Source organism: Barbus barbus, assembly GCF_936440315.1.
Source record: "Barbus barbus genome assembly, chromosome: 6".
NCBI lineage: Eukaryota > Metazoa > Chordata > Actinopteri > Cypriniformes > Cyprinidae > Barbus > Barbus barbus.
In genome coordinates, this window is record NC_136734.1 from 24,811,934 (window position 1) to 24,829,700 (window position 17,767).

Sequence of the window (17,767 nt, forward strand, 5' to 3'; positions counted from 1 at the left end):
TTTGTAATGTGCATTGTGCATAAGGATTTGATTCTTGTATCTCATACAAATCTTGTCCTATCCTATCAATGGAAAGCTTATTTATTCAGCTTTCAGATGATGTATAAATCTTTTTTTTTTTTCATTTTTATTGACCCTTATGACTGGTTTTGTGGTCCAGAGTCACATATAGTGCTTCTGCAGTGCTCATGGATACAAAACAAAAACAAAAAAAGACAAAAAGAAACAAAACAAAGATAAACAACACCAGTATGGTGTCAGTACAAAATCCAAAACCACTTGGCCAAAGAAAAGCATTGGTATATCAATGACTTAAATCTAATTTTAATCCTTAGATGTATGAATCACAATTTACATTGTTCAAACAATGAACTTTACAGCCATTCGAACATCCTATCTGTTGTTGGTGCATCTTGCTCTTCCATGCTGTTGTGTATGAAATGCCTTTAAGAGTGTTGAAATTTGCCATCAGCCATAGCCGTGGGCAAGGATCCACCCAAGGGACAAAACAAGAGGAGGTGGGAAGCATCTCATATAATGGTCCCTGACACATCATCACCTTCATTGTGCCTCTCAGTCCGACCGAAGCCGAGGCGAAAAGGTTTGCGGTGCTGGTGCCGAGTTTAGGCAGTAGTCCTGTACACAGACCCAGGAACACCATCTGTCACTCTGGTGTCAAGTGGCACTTGTCTTCAGTGATTAGCATTGCTGCTTCAGGTAGGCCTCGACTAAGGCAACCATATGGTCTGTGGCTCTGTGTGACCACAGTGACCCAGATGAGATCTTCACCCCTCTGGCGTCTCAATGATGACACGGAGTGGACAGACTCATGTGTGTGGAGTTAATTCTGACGGCTAACGAAAATTCAGGCAAGATTAAATGGAAACGAAAGACCTTGATAAGGCCTTCTGGAGACGTCTTTAGCAAAAGAGGAGGAGATCAAGTCCTTGACTTCAAGAAAAGTATCACTGACACTGTATTCATTGCTGAGAGGTTTTTAGTGGTACAAAAAGTGCATCAATAGCACTTCTGTTAATCTCAAATAATAATAATTTCTGTCAAATGGCCAAATTGCAGGACAATAAACACATTTCTGCCTAATGAGTTAGCCTGATCCTAAATACATTCATGAAAACATTATTGCCTTGAGTTACAAATAAAAATGACCTAAAGCCAAGGTCTTCATGGTGGGTAGTGAGTGATACAGCTTTCGTTTCATTCTGGCTCAGACATTAATATGGCTGCCAGCCAGTACATTACAGCTGAAAGCAACAATATAAAATACTCTGACATTGTGGGATTATTAGTGCTATCCACAAAGAGCAGAAGCTTCTGACGCATATGTAAAATAAAAACTGCTGCTTCAACAGGAACAGACCGAAAAATAAAATTTCCAAAATGAGGTTTTGCAGTGATGCCATATAACAGAGGTGTCAAACTCAGTTCCTGGAGGGCCGCAGCCCTGCAGAGTTTTGTTCCAACCCTGTTCCAACACACAAACCATCTAGCCTGAATGACTTAATTAGCTAGACCAGGTGTGTTTAATTAGGGTTGCATCTAAACTCTGTAGCGCTCCAGCCTTCCAGGAACTGAGTTTGACACCCCTGCCATAGAAGAACCATTTTGGGTTTCCCAAAGAACTTTTTCCTAAAGAGTTCTTTTTTTTCTTAGTTTAAAGAACATTTTAATGAACTAAAGAACCTTTTTTACACTATAAATCACCATGGAAGTTATATTAAATGTTACAATACAAGACAAAAAAGGACCTTTAATTTTTAAGAAGAAAAAAATAACGTCTCATGCATTTGATTGAATATTATAAACAAACCAGTAACAGACTCTAGCCTGTAGCTGTTTGAGTTAATTAAAGCAAAATGATTAGTATCAGCCAAAGATCCTGAACAATCTGATACCCGCATGTCTCATCTGGCTGAGGAGGTTAATTAGAGAACAAAAGTCTATAATTTTTTTCTGATGCATGATATATAAAATCAACACATCAACAGAAGCAGAAGCCTAAAAATGATTCAAGTTTTGTGATATTTATCAGCTAGATAGGTCTGAAAAGGATGGAAATGTTATTAGATCCTTAGATTTTTCCTTGTTAGATCTTATTGTATCCGCATGTAGTAGTATAATTATTTTAATAATAAAAATACAAAACACAATGTTCCACTGCAAGCCAATTCAACATGCTTTTGAAAGGATGTATAATCCAGCAGCTGTCTTCATGGTGTTCCTCTGAAAAATTCCATAAATGGAAAGAAAATCTGATCCGAAGACACTGGATATGGCACCTAACAATGACAAAATCACTGATTCTCTGTCACTACTCTGTCATTGTGAGAAGCCTCTTTTTAAAGTTCTGATATTCCAGCTGAAATGTGTGTGTTTTTAGCACTGTTACTCAGGACATGTTAACTGTAATCATAACGAGTCATTTTTAAAGGCGGAGAAAATCTAGCGTGGACACACGCACACACCGAAACACAAACACAGTGGCTTAGTGTGAAGAGATCTCAGCTAGAAAAGAAAGCATTAGGTCTAAAGAAATGATGACACACGCACATACACACACACACACACTTGCAAAAACACACGCAAAGCAGCTGAAACGCTGCTCCTGCCATTCATCTTGAAGGACTCCTGCTGAGCTGTAAGAACCGGCTACTGTGGCTGACAGTAGACTTTCGCATCGAATCTAACAACCTAAATTTACAAGCACATTGAGACTTCTGATCCTGAAAATGGCTAAGAGAGCACATACTGCTGTGGTCTTTGAGAACATTATGCTGGAACCATATAAACAATTCATTAAAGAAATCAATGTATAACTGGTATCCTATATAGTCACGCCACACGTATAGACATACACAGGCACAAGTGTAAACATGCATCCAAGGTCTTCAGTTTGTGAGGTCGAGAGGTTGCTCAAAGCAACATATCACAAAGTAGATTTGCTCCTTCTCTATCTTTCTCTCTCCTTACCGAGGGAACTAATGCATGCTATTGAACTGAATGACATTACATAAACCGTACTTTGTCAATAGCACACATTCTTCAGGTTGTGCTTTATCCTCCATTACCTCTCAGAGGCATTTCTAAATTCAGTCAGGCTGGTGAAGGTGATCAATGAAACCAGAGGTTAATGAGAGGTCAGGATGAGGGTCGTACTTATATTCAGACAGCAAACAAAAGGATTCTAAAATCCGGAATGATTATATTTAAGCTATCTCTAACATTATTATAATTTATCTTATTTATATTATTAGCATACTTATAAACTTAAAGAGAAATTACACAAAGGGTTAAGGCTATACTGTTAATGTGTGTCTTGTTTCCTTGTTTGGCTCATCTCTGAGCTGTTATCCAGTGATTTTCATACAGTAAGGTTTGCAGGTATTCTTGTTAAGAGTATAACACAGAGTAAGATGTCTTCTTTAAGCCTAACAGCAAACAATCATTGTTCTAAGATGAGTGATCGATCTTTGTAGGATTTACATGCGCAAGTAAAGTTGTCATATTATGATCTGAGGCATTACATTGTTGGATTTTATGTCCTGAGCACTTCATCTGAGCATTTGTTTTAACAAAATAAAACTGAACAATCTAGGTTTAGGTTGGGATGTGACTATTTTTGTGTTTATGCATTTGAAATATGATGATTTGGGTGAAGCATTGCATACAGGAAAACAGAAAATCAATGATAATAAAATTGAACAAATGTTAGCAAATCAAGAACAATGCTTTCAGATATGCAGCACTGTAAGAATGTATGAAATGTGTGAATAAAGTGAAACATTAAATCTCTCTTATGAGGATATATTTATTATGTTTTTACAGATATAATGAATCCATTGTTTCTTATAACAACATTTATATAATAACTGATCATAAAGGTGGAAAAAATCCAATATTTATATACAGACATACACACATATACATACATGCATTTGCAAAATGTCCAGCATTTTGGAAATCTTACTTATCCTGAATAATGATTAATTTCTACTGCCAAACAATTGGGGATGAAAAGCATTATACAGAGTACTCATTACTGTTGATGAAGCATATAACTTAAAAAAATAATAATAATAATTTGCACACCACAGTTTGTAGCAGAATACTACAATTATTGCACACTGAAAATGTTTAATTGTCAACAACATGAATGAATGTTGTTGAAGAATATACATCCACAATCTATTTTATTCTCTTGCTATGTAATTATTTTTGATGAACATGTTGAATTGAATGCACTGTGCATATCAGGCATCATTCTTTCCAAATATCTCTTTAGTATCCTGCTGGATTTCAAAACAATGTTTTATGGATTTCATGAATTATGGTCACATTGTATTGTACGCCCATACAAATGCACCTACACAAGCTGCTATCAATCATCTATCAATCTATCACTATTAAACACACACACACACACATGTTGGTTTTTGTGGTTTATGGGGACTCTCCATAGGCGTAATGGTTTTTATACTGAACAAACTGTGTGTGCTATTGCCCTACACCAACCCTACACCTACACTTAGCCCTCACAGGAGACTTTGTGCATTTTTAGATTTTCAAAAAAACACCATTTAGTATGTTTTTTAAGCCTTTTGAATTACGGGGACATAGGCAGTGTCCTCATAAACCACCTTCATATTATAATACCTCTGTCATACCCATGTCATTATACAAATTTGTGTCCTCATTAACCACATAAACATGCACACACAGACACACAAACAATCTGAGAAACACAAAAAAGAAACATGATGGACCAGTTGGAGCAGAAACAATGCCTTATTTGACATGTTTATTATTTATTAAATGGCTTTTAAATTCTCAAATAATTAATAATCACCGGCCATCAACGTGTTATTGAACATTTGAGCAGAATGAAGAGTTAACAATGCCAGCTCTCGCCCATGTTTCCTTGTCTTTGTTTGGTGGTTGTGCTTTGGGTCGTGCTGCTAACACAAGAGGGCGTGTTTGAGTCTGTTATAGCGACGCTCTGCTGCCTGCAAACCTGCTGTCATATTTCTGACACTTGTTTTGTCTTGTCCATCACTGTCAATAAGAGACTTACAAATTCGTTAAAAATGTATTTTGCATTTTGTTACTTCGCCAATTTAAAAGGCATCTATTGAGATTCAGTTTTTATTTAAAAAAAATAATAATTCATCAGAGAGTGTTGGAATACATTGATAATCTCAATGATTTGGGTTGAAGTGACAGCGCAGAGTTTAACTTCAGTAAAAAAAAAAATCTCATTATCAGCAAAATTTGCCGTGTCGCTGTAAAAGAGTTAGGAAATTCAGCAACTCTGTGCTATGCTCTGCCTGTTTGTTCAACCAATCCATCCCTTACATTGAGATTATATTACCACGTGCCTTGCGCAGTTTAAAACGGTCATTATCTGCAATTATGTGCTGTAATTGCGTTTTAGTTTGAATAGCGACAACCCTGAAATGTACCATCGATTTCAATCGTGTTATGCACCCCTGTGTGCAGCTGCCTAAATAGGGATTTGCGCCTTTCCCTGTAAAAATCTGTGCACTGGTCAGATTCACTTCACATGCCCATCGGCATGAACAGGGATTATTTTACCACTTTTACTTCATATAAAGCAAGATTTTATCATAGCGACTTGATAGCCTATTAAATATCCTACAGCAATTTTAGTTTGCTCGAGCTAATATTTATAGTCTATTATTGAAATAACAGGTAGCCTGTTATAATTGTGTTATTTTAAAACGTTTTAAAATTCCATAGAATATCCTGACTAAAAATGCAATCAAAATTGAGACCGATTCCTTTTAAAATAAACATTAACGCGTAGATATTAAATAAGCAATAATATAGTTTGTTCCTGTTTTTCCCCCTTCTGTTTAATCGTCATCATTATTATTACTTTTAATTTGAACATATTTCGGATGTAGTCTATTTAATTCGAAGCTGCCGAAATTAGAGAGAAAAAAAATGTATGAATGAAAGTAAACGCAACAATTCTTCGGCCTGGGCTCCGAACAGCTGGTCTTCTTTCCATAACCAATCAGCTTCTCATAAAGGTGACGTATGAGTGTCCTACGTCAGACCAATAGAGAGAGAGAAGAGCTGAAGCCGACGGAGTTTGAGAGAAGGAGAGAGAGAGAGAGACAGAGAGAGATAGAGACAAGAGTGGCCCATCAATACTGTGACCAAGCACAGGAGCTCAACACACACCCCTAACTCTAATCGCAAGCATCTCGATTCCGGGAAGTCCTGCAACACCTCGAACCCTCGGCCACTTTCCCACCTTCTCAGATCAAAACACGGGCACTAAGGGCCTTCTGTCCGGTTTTAAAGTGGACCTAACACCGCCTTACTTTATTGACATGGGAGACATGGGGGATCCACCAAAAAGTAAGTTATGCTTTAATGTCTATATGTGTCTAATGACACTTACTGCTAGTATTGGCGATTCATTTCAACCATATGCCTGTATGACGATCATTTTATATGACTTTAGTAGTTTGTTTCGCGTTCTGCAAAAGTTAAAAAGTTCTTAAGAGACCAGAGGGATCGTGACAAGCCGGTGTTATGGGCTGATACTGCTCTTCCTCTTAAATCACTACAAATAGGGCCCATTCCTGACCATTTAATTTTTGTTAGTTAATTATTAATTATTATTATTTTATGATATTGGTATTATTATAGGCTATTAATAACAATAATAATAATAATTAGTCTATGTCGATTCTAATTCTATTCTATTTTTCAGTTATACACCGTTATTATCAGCATATTGTTTTTAGACATGTCAAACGTGTGTTTAAATATATGTTTAATCCTACACAAAAGTTATAGTATAAAATTTGGAAATTACGGCATTGCAAGACGTTTAGGTTGTATAGTGTCATAATTAAATAATAATAATAATAATACAAAATATTTACATAATTTGAAACATCCTATGCTTTCTCTTTCAATCAGAAAAGCGTCTAATCTCGTTGTGTGTCGGCTGTGGGAATCAAATCCATGACCAGTATATTCTGCGCGTGTCTCCGGACCTGGAGTGGCACGCGGCGTGTTTGAAATGTGCAGAATGTAACCAGTATCTGGACGAGTCCTGTACGTGTTTTGTGCGAGACGGAAAAACTTACTGTAAACGGGACTACATCAGGTAACGCAGATCAATTAGGTCATGTTTTAGTTTTCGAGTGTGGATGACTGAATGACAGTAACCTCTCATTATTCATTGGTGCATTACGGCAGCATGCTGTCATTCATGTTTTGTTTTGTTTTTGTACTGGACAGCACCTATATGCTAATCTCCAGTCTTAAATGAGTCTGCAGCGCAATTACTCGACAATTATTGTGGAGCTTTGTTCATATGTATGGCATTGCCGCATGTAGCTGTACAAAATTTCATCGCGATATTTAAATATTTTTGACAGTAATGTAGCATTATTTTAATAGGACACGTTTTTGTGAAAGACAAACACCACTGTGAAAAAAATAATATCCATAATACGTTAAAATGTCGTTATTATATAATAATAAAGCTAACGAATTTTGATAATTATAAAGTCGGTTAATTATTTTGTAAATAAATTATATTATGGTTGTCTTTAAATATGTTTTATTTTAATATTTTTATTTTAACATGGCATTTGTTGTTCTTACAATTATGTGCATTTCATTTCGCCATAGATTTCATATATTTTATATTATATACATATATTATCATTATTATGATATTTTTATTTAATAGCCTATTTTTATATTGTTGACATATCGAGTAGCTGCTAAAACTTATTATCTATGCCATATATATATTAACTCAAACATGAACATTATAATGTACTTTTTGTGTTTCAGGTTATACGGGATCAAATGTGCTAAATGCAACATCGGTTTCAGCAGGAATGACTTCGTGATGAGAGCACGCTCGAAGGTTTATCACATTGAGTGCTTCAGATGTGTGGCGTGTAGTCGGCAGCTCATCCCAGGAGATGAGTTCGCTCTGCGGGAAGACGGGCTCTTCTGCAGGGCCGACCATGACGTGGTGGAGCGGGCAACAATGGGTGCTGGTGACCCATTAAGCCCATTACATCCGGCGAGACCTTTACAAATGGCAGGTAGGCATAGCATTCTACCACAATTTACAAAGCGCTGTTTGCTCAAGGACTCGGGGATTATTTGTCTTGGGGGATTTCAAAAGACACAAAGCTCCTCTAAACATTTAGGCTTTTTTTTTTTTGTTCAAGATGAAAAAAGAGCTTTATGGTGACATCATACATTACAAGACTCAGATTTATGATGAATAAATGTTGTGTGATAACAAGGCGTGAATTATGTTATTAACAAGCTAACCAGTTTGTGGTGCTTTGACAGCATAACTCGTTTTTTCCCCTGTTTGTCTGGTATTGAATTCAGCTATTCGTGCATGAAACAGATATTCTCTCCTGATTAGAGGCCAACCACGCGACAATGTCAGCTTGTACATGTACTTAAGAAAGAAATGAGATCCTTTCATAAATAAATACAAAGAAAATGCCATTTTGAATGTTTATATATATGAATGAATTCGAAATACGCGATAATGTATTTGCTGTTTGTGTGCGATTACGGTACCATCATTTGACAGATTTTTTTTTTTAAATGCGTTTTAATTAAATTAAAATACCACATTGAAGCACGTGTTGATACTCTACATTTAAAGGCCCTTTAAGTAAAATAAGCTTGGAGTGTTCAATTTAGAAATCTCCCAAAATGCTATTCTGCATTTATATTGGTGTCTTATTTTCTTATAAAATAATAAATTCAATTATATAAACCATTACAAAAGCAGTTGTTAATGTAGGTTCATTAATAACCAGCTGCTTTTAAGCAATGTCATGGGCAGCACACCGCGCGCACCTTATTATTTAAAATTCAGAGGTATGCACAGATTGCTTTAATTAAGTGTCGTAAACCTATCTGGGTCATACTCGCCCTCCAAATTTACTGCATCCAGCAGGAACATATAATTGCCAGAAAAGGGATTGCAACCATGGCTGCATTTCAAGTTTATTAAAAGGATAGGCTACTCTCTTCGCCATAACACAGAATTAAGACTTTCATCTGTGAAGCAGCAGATTTCCATGGAAAGAAATATCTGAAGGCATAAGGAGAGATTTCCTCTCGACCCCGGTTTCGTAAGCAGACCATCAAATATATTCAGAGAGTATGAGAAAACTAATACTCCGTTCTCATAAGTTATTATTTTTAATGTAATACTTTTATCATTGCTAAGTAGGCTACCTCCACCTTAGACGGGCCTCGGCTACCTCCGACTTATCCAATTAAATTATGTGACAGTTTGATCACTGGATATATTCGTAGTCTTCACGCATTCCGAGCATTATATAAGATCTCTTTGCATTTAACAATTTTTTTTTTTTCTGTTTCGTTTTTCTTGCAGCAGAGCCCATTTCGGCACGCCAACCTGCGCTTCGACCTCATGTGCACAAGCAACCTGAGAAAACAACCCGCGTCCGGACAGTCCTCAACGAAAAACAGCTCCATACCTTGAGGACTTGTTACAATGCCAACCCTCGACCCGACGCCCTCATGAAAGAGCAGCTCGTTGAGATGACTGGTCTCAGCCCGAGAGTCATCAGGGTTTGGTTTCAAAACAAGCGCTGCAAGGACAAAAAGAGGAGCATACTGATGAAACAACTTCAGCAACAGCAACCCAACGACAAAACGGTAAGACTAGTGGAGCTTCAGTCAATAAACCAAAACCAAAAAAAAAAAAACTTCCACTCTGTAGTCATAAGCTTTACGCGTTTGTATTTTAAAGGGCTACTCTAACTTAAAATCACGTAGACGCATTGCCAATATGTTAAAGCACGTAGGCTTTCTAAAAAATAAAGTTTGTATGTATATTCAGAACTTAAAAAATATATATATATATATTTCAGTTATATTACAAATAAATTATTTGTGGTCATCTGCAGAACATCCAGGGGATGACAGGGACTCCAATGGTGGCGACCAGTCCAGAGAGACACGACGGTGGTTTGCAGGCAAACCAAGTGGAGGTGCAGAGTTACCAACCGCCTTGGAAAGTCCTGAGTGACTTCGCACTGCAGAGTGACATCGACCAGCCTGCTTTCCAGCAACTGGTGAGTGCGCACAACTGTGCGTAAACGACATAATACCAGCGACCGCCGCATTAAAAACACTTCTAATACTATTATTAATAATGATATAATTAATAATAATAATAATAACAATTCTAAATAGTAATAGCATATATTTTGCATGTTTCAGGTGAATTTTTCTGAAGGAGGACCAGGCTCGAACTCCACGGGGAGCGAGGTCGCCTCAATGTCCTCGCAACTGCCAGATACACCAAACAGCATGGTAGCGAGTCCTATAGAGGCCTAGGCGAGTGGATTATCTCCTGCACCTGAAGTTTGGCGAAGGACGGTGTCCGGGAACCAATCTCAGAGAAAGGCCCGTGAAGTTTCTTCCATCCCTATTTCGTTTAGGGCCGCTACTGAATAATAACCCATCCTCCAACTGCACGAGGCCTCTATATCGAAACAACCCTTGGTTGTATTTATACACTGTGATGACAATCATGGGATTTAAACACACTCTAACCGAGCAAGTCCAACGAGTGTTGCGAAAAGACCATTTCAAGTTGCAAACTCCTGCGAAAGTGGACCCAGCCGGCGCACATATTCACACACCGAACCTGACATGATGATTGCAGTGCTCCGCGGCCGAGTGGACCTGGTCGGCGACACTTTTGCCAAATAACCCTCCACGTTTTTTTCCACTTTTATGACAAATCATTGGACCTCTACGGATATAAGTCGCAACAGAACTTAATCTAATATACATTCATATAGCCTACTTTTGTGCGCAACGTGAGTAGCCTATAATGAAACCATGACTGTTTATTCTGTTTCTATAAAAGATCGAAATGGACTAGTTAACTGAAAGAGGGTATGGCAGCCGAGGTCTACTACGATTACTGTTTTGTTATATCATATGGTTTCTTTTCAAACATCAAGCCCAAGTACTAAAGCATTGCAACAAGGTATACCTCTATTTTGCCACAAGCTGTGTGGGAATTTCATGTGTTCGTGTCCGTCCAATAACTTTTTTCTTTCCCAAAGATGTGTATAGGTTTAAGTTAAGTTAATATGACTGATTAGCTCTGGAGGTTTCGTTTTGTTAATGTATTACAAAATATTTTATTATTTATTGTCGAAAGACATGCCACTTTTGTGTACTTTTACTTGCTGAAGAAGTAAAAAGGAGGAAAAGAATATTGTCGACTCCGAATGATCTATCATAATAGACGTGTCCTGTCGTTTGATCAAAGACTGATGTAAGAACAACGCCATATGTAGACTTATCTTCAGGAATATTTGATCAATAAAAATTTGACGTGTACTGAAAGTAAACGGTCGGACACGTGGGGCTTTCTTAAATGTTGCCATTTTTGTAGCCTATATGTTTCTCGAATGACAATTTGAGGATTGGTGATTGTAATATATCACGCAAAAAAAAAAAAAAAATGAAAGGAGATTAGGCAAGAGACAAGAAATCAGTTCTCGTTTGATCAAACAATGTGGTTAATGGCACTGCAGGCCGATGCACCATTAAAGGGACGGTTCGCCCAAAAATGACAATTCCGTCATTAAGATATTTAGGCTACTTTTTTATATACTAAGTATTGAAAGACCACTGTGTGATTGAGAAAGAGGAGAAAATCAAGAATTTCAAAATGAACTTTAGCTGACAGCAGTGACACAATGAGCTTGCTATAGTACAAACAGTTAAGTAACAGAATTAAACTCAATCTCATATCTCAAACACTCCAGACTTTCAGGAAATCATGGCAGGTGCTGGTACAATGATCTCGACTATTCCTCTTTACATGACCGATCACTATGGGCCTTATTCTTCTCAGCTTTCATGCTTCCTTTGTGCAAACATGTGTCGCAAATTGAGATAATTTAGATACTCATCATGAATATAAGAAATTTATAGAAAAATATTAGAAATCTTTGAAAATATTAGAATCTTTGTATACTCTACCTACCACAGGAAAAAAAGAGAGATGTGCTTAAAGTTAAAAACACAGTAAAGAGGGGCAGGTAAAGTATATATAAAGCTGTAGCTATTTTTGCATTTTCTATTTGCATTCCAATTAAAAGTAAATTAAGGCAAACTGAATTAAACTGAATTAAGAACAAAATGCACAAGACTATGACAACATGTCAACATCAGATTACCAGCCACAAGATGATACTTATAGGACACAATTGAACCACAAAGCTTTACTCTTTTGTTAATGTCTAAGGTTTTTAATATTACGTCACTTTACAAAAGTTGTTTATGTAAGCAATCAAACTGTTTTTATTGTACTAGGGGTTCCACTCACTAAAATTGATGTAGATTTAATACATATCAACAAATAATTTTGTCTGCTTCTCAATTTGAAACAAGAAAGGTTACCATTTGTACATTATGCAAGGAGCCTTTTAATTTAAATTGACTTGTTAACTGGTTTTCAAAAAAAAAAAAAAAAATCTTGACACTTCTCTTTCACACACACACACACATGCACACACACACGCACACAAAAACACAAACAAACAAATTTCTAATTTATTATTTTGATTATTTACTCAATATTATTTCATGTTACTGCACTGTAAAAAAAAAAAAAAAAAGTTATTATTATTATTATTATATATATAAGTTATTAACTTAAAATTTTAAGGCAACCAGCTTCAGCAGATTTTTGAGTTTTCTCAACTTGCTGTTTTAAGTTTATACAACAAAAAGTTGAGAATCTCCCACAAAAATAAGTTGAGAGAACTAAAAAATCTGAAGTTGGCTAAACTTTTCTTTTTTTTAACAGTGTGTTAGTTGTTGGCAATGAATTTTATAGTCTTTCTTTTACAGCACAACACCTATGACAGCCAGGTCCATTCAGCTGGACCTGTGCCTCACTGCACATTTGGATTCGTTGAGTCACATGTTGGTGAGTCAGAAGAGCTGTGAATTTGACCATGACTGAAGAATAACACTTGCAATCTGAAATATTAATATTTAGCAAATATGAAATATTAATATTTAGCAAAATCAAAACAAAACAAACAAAAAAAGAACCCAAACTTGTAATTCTTCACTTTTAGGGCATTTGTTGCGCAATGCATTTAGAGGCATCAAACTTCTATGAAGTAGGGATCCCCTGTTTAAAATGTCAGCTTTTTTCTCTAGTCCTCAACAGCAAGAAGAAGACCGTTGGGTAGCACAAAGCCTCCTGATAGAATAGTTCCCAAAGCTGGTTGAGCCTCCCGGACTGCATTCAGCTTTGCTGACTTACTGGAACAAAAGCAGCACTGTACCTGGAGGAGGCTCCATGGAACAATCACAGTCTCCTGGATGAGACCCGATTGCATTGTGAACCGAGCAAGCAATCCCTCCCCAAGGTCCAAAGCCTGACCACAGAGTCACAACACCAGGGAGGCTGGTGAGCTCAACCCACAATTGTTCAGCGGTGGCAACCAATGGCAGATGGTTGACGGAACTTTACTGTGCATCTGTAATTTTATAAGAATATTACTGTATATTTAAAAGAATGAGACGTAACATTAAAGAGAACCAAAAATGAAAATCCATTCACTCACCTTTATGTCGTTCCAAACCTGTATGACTTTATTTCTTTTCCGACGCACAAAGGAAGATATTATGAAGAAAATTGAGGTACAAACAACACTTGACCTTAAAAAAAATCTTCTTTTGTGTTTCACAGAGTCATGTAAATTATGACAGAATTCAGTATTTTTATTTTTGAGTAAACTATCCTTTTAACTGCTTTAATAGTTTCATGTTTCAAATCCTGCATGAGGTCAGTCTTTTTTATCTCTTGCTCAAGTGTTGATCAAGTGTGCTACTTGCCAACAGTATTGTGAACATTTACAATTCCATACCAGAATAGTTTAAGAGATGATAACATTTATGAATTCCTAACCTGAAACAACAGATTGGAAAATTATCTATGAACAAACCATTAATCAGTTTTTTGAAGAGCTGCACCATCGACTTGAGTTTGTGTTTAAATTGATAGTCCACCCCAAAATGCAAATTCTGTCATTGTTTACTCACCCTCAGCCTGTACAAACACATAAGAAAACATTTTGAAGAATGTCGATAGCCAAACAGTTTTAGTTAACATTGACTTCCATTGTATTGAAGAAAAAAACAAAGAAACATAACCATGAGACTTAAAACAGCTTTATGTTTCATAGAAGAAAGTCGGCCAGTAGTTTTGGAACAAAATAATGTTGAATGAATAATGAGAGAGTTTGCATATTTGGGTGAAAAGAGTTTGGATGGACAAAATGTCTGAGGAAAGCTGACATTTTCAACATCGGCTCTTCTGGAGACTTTCAGAGTCTGTCAGCAGATCTAGAGAGAGAGGTGCTGGTCAAGCCTGATCCTCTTTGGAATGTGTCAATGAAGAGGACACTCCAAGTGTTAGTTGTCAGCACAACACGTGTGAAAAAAGAATGCTAAGAGCTACGGCGTCCTGCGAGTCGAGCCTAACGGATCCACGGGGGAATCAAGAAAAGAGCACACTCCAACTTCTCAGCCCCAGAAAAGCCTGGTCTCTTCACAACAGCCCCCTGGGCCGACTCTTCATTCTTTTCCAGGGGTCAATGCCATCAAAACTGTCTCATTGGGAGTATGATGGCATAAACTAACACGGTCATACAGAGAAGGGGACTTGTGGGTGACAAGCTTGGTTTGCGTTTTGTGAGAACAGCAAAAGCTTTCAGGCCAAGTGTGGTGCAGTGTTCATGCAGGGTATTTGGTAACCAAAACAAAATTCTTCTGATTAATATAGTTAACATTTTTGAGCATTCAATACAGCAAGTCAGCTGGCAATATGAACTAAACTAAACCTCACAAACGAATAATTTAGGAAAATCTTAATCCTATCAACCTTTAACCCTACAAGTCTACTGTATCATATTTGATAAGTGAAATTTTAAGGCATCGAAATTGTCTGTTTCAATGTGTTTTTCCTTTTCCATATTCTCCTATAACATAATATATGAGCCACAAACCCTGATGCATCAAATACAACACTTGCATACACAACTTCAAATGACTAATCAAATGACTAAACTGAATATTTGACTATTATTTTATATGTCAGGCTTTACTGAGTGTACAGGGTTAAATGACTTCTGATTAATCCAGCTCAGTCCATTTGTAACCCCGATCATCACAGGTTGTTTTTTTTTGTAAACAAATAACATGAATTTCAGGTCTGAAATTTTAATTTGTACTCAAATATAAATTAAAATTCCCCACTCCTGTTTTCAGCTCTACATTTGCTCATGGTATATCAAAATTTATATAGGGATATGACACACACTAGGAAGTAGGCTTTTTACAGTAGTACTGGAGGCATAGGCAAGAGTGACGACAGGAAAACAATGTAGCAAACATATCAGCGAGACAGGTTCCCTGATTTTTACTAAGACTATTTAAAATAATAAAAGACTTAGAGGAAGTAGAATTGTCTATCATAGGTCAAGGAGCACATGATTAATCTACAAAGACAAAGATCTACAAGCTCCACAGCTACAGTTTAAAAGGACACCTTGAGAGTTTTATATGTTCCTGCTTATAACAACTTTACAGGACCACTGTAATTGTCTTGCCTGGATGGGAACTAATCGATGCTGGGTTTACAGTGTGACTAACGGGGGAGGGGGAGGGGGGGGGGGGGGGGTCCTGGCATATTATTATTTTATTATTATGTGACCTGGCATATTATTATGCCAGGTCACATAATAATAAAAACAGAGTGTTTATTTTTGCTGTTATCACAAACTGAAAATAAAAATTCTACTGTTGTGAATTCTCATATTGTTTTTTGTTCATGTGTGCATTTATGTCAGTGATTGATAGGTATCTTTTATGCATAGCAACAACTTAAAATGTCATACAAGTGGTTAAGAGACAAAACAATATATCATTGCTGTTCTGATGTTTGATTATATTTTAATCACTAAATATATAATGAATAGTCAAAGAATGAACAAATATTTAAAAAGCAATGCACTACTACTGTCTATATATTACATTAATATATTAATGTAAGATACATTATGTGCAAGTGTCATATACTCAAATCAAAATCAATTTCATATGAAACTATATATGTATAGTTATCATTTTACACTTAATGTGACTTTATTCAAACAACATATTAGTTTCTGCAGTGCAGAGTAACCATTATACACTTCTTATCAGAAAGGAGATTACACAGACTTAAATCCTTGTATAAATTTACGTACATGTAACTCTTGTCATGGCAACTCATATGCTGATTAAGGTGGGTGACCGGTTAGCTTACGACATGTATTAACCAGCCCACAAGCCACCCTATGATACCATCTTGGAAACCAAGGCCACACAAATCCTCTCTAGGCATCAACTAAATTATCAAATAGCTGTAAAAAACACCCGCCTCTCATTTAGATCAGTTTTCAGACTAAATGACCTGTGTTTCGTGTGCTACTAATGAATAGCATAGAATTGCAAAATCGTGACAATAAATACTACCCTGATTACTCATTCTATGTTTACATTCATTTATTTTTCATTTAGTGTGCTGGAACATTAAAGGGATAGTTCCCCCAAAAAGGAAAATTCTGACATCATTTACTCACTCTCATGCCATTCCAAAACTGTACGACTGACTTTTATCTGCAGAACAGAATTTTTTTTTTTATACTGTGCAATTTAGACATCAACGGGCTCCAACGTTGTGTGGTTAAAACAATATTCAAAATATCTTCTTTTGTGTTCCACAGAAGAAAGAAAGTCATACGGGTTTGGAACAACATGAGGTGAGGAAATGATGACAGAATTTTCATTTCTGGGTGAACCATCTCTTTAATTCAGTCTGGGGGCTCCTCTTGAATGGCAGCAACATGGGTTTCTATGTAGTTTTCAGAATTTATTGACAATATTTATACTTTATCTGAAGCTAAGAAAAATTAAGAGGGATTATTTGTAGAAAAAAAAAATGACACATAGTACATTAACTTTCAATAAACTGCACAAAAAACAGAAACTTACAGGAAGAACAACAGGAACAGGAACTTAATCTATCTTAATATTTTACTTGAATTCTACATACAAGTCATATTCATCACAAGGTGAAATTATACCACGTCATTATAAATCTCACGTCTGGAAGCAGTTTTGATGAGAAATCATGATATGCATCTCGGTAGAAGTCGAAGGCCTGAACAGGTGGCAGGGCAAAGCCCTTCACATCCAGAGAAAGATCACTGATAAAGCCCACAATGACGAGAGTCACGTTGCTCCGGTGTCAGTCTCTTTAACAGGAGACAAAACACTATGCTTCCTTAGAAATCCAATGGGATGGCTTTTCGGGAAAAAAAATCACATGAGTAATTGAAGGCCCATAAGTCGACTATATAACGTCTGTTTTAAAAGCAGTGGAAAGACCCAATTCTACTTGGACCTGCTTGGCTGATATCCAACAGAGATAGCACTTATAAAAAATGTATAAAGAGTACACCTTAATCATTTGTTCATGGAAGCAGTCGACTGGGACAGCCATGCACTAATGCTTTGTGACTCAATAGTCTACCTTTTTTCCCCTCACAGCCAATTTGAGTCTGATTATTATGCTTATACAGATCAGGAGGCCCGAAGA

General features: G+C 36.6%; 1 protein-coding gene across 1 annotated transcript; it reads left to right on the forward strand.

Moving 5' to 3' along the window:
- Nucleotides 1-6,139: 6,139 nt before the first annotated feature.
- LOC306871809 (insulin gene enhancer protein isl-1) lies at nt 6,140-11,548 on the forward strand. The gene is made up of 6 exons (XM_079419980.1): nt 6,140-6,405; nt 6,976-7,165; nt 7,864-8,123; nt 9,449-9,735; nt 9,987-10,154; nt 10,303-11,548. The coding sequence occupies exons 1-6, from the start codon at nt 6,378-6,380 to the stop codon at nt 10,417-10,419; spliced, it is 1,050 nt and encodes a 349-aa protein (XP_079276106.1). The 5' UTR covers nt 6,140-6,377; the 3' UTR covers nt 10,420-11,548.
- The last annotated feature ends 6,219 nt before the right edge of the window (nt 11,549-17,767 follow it).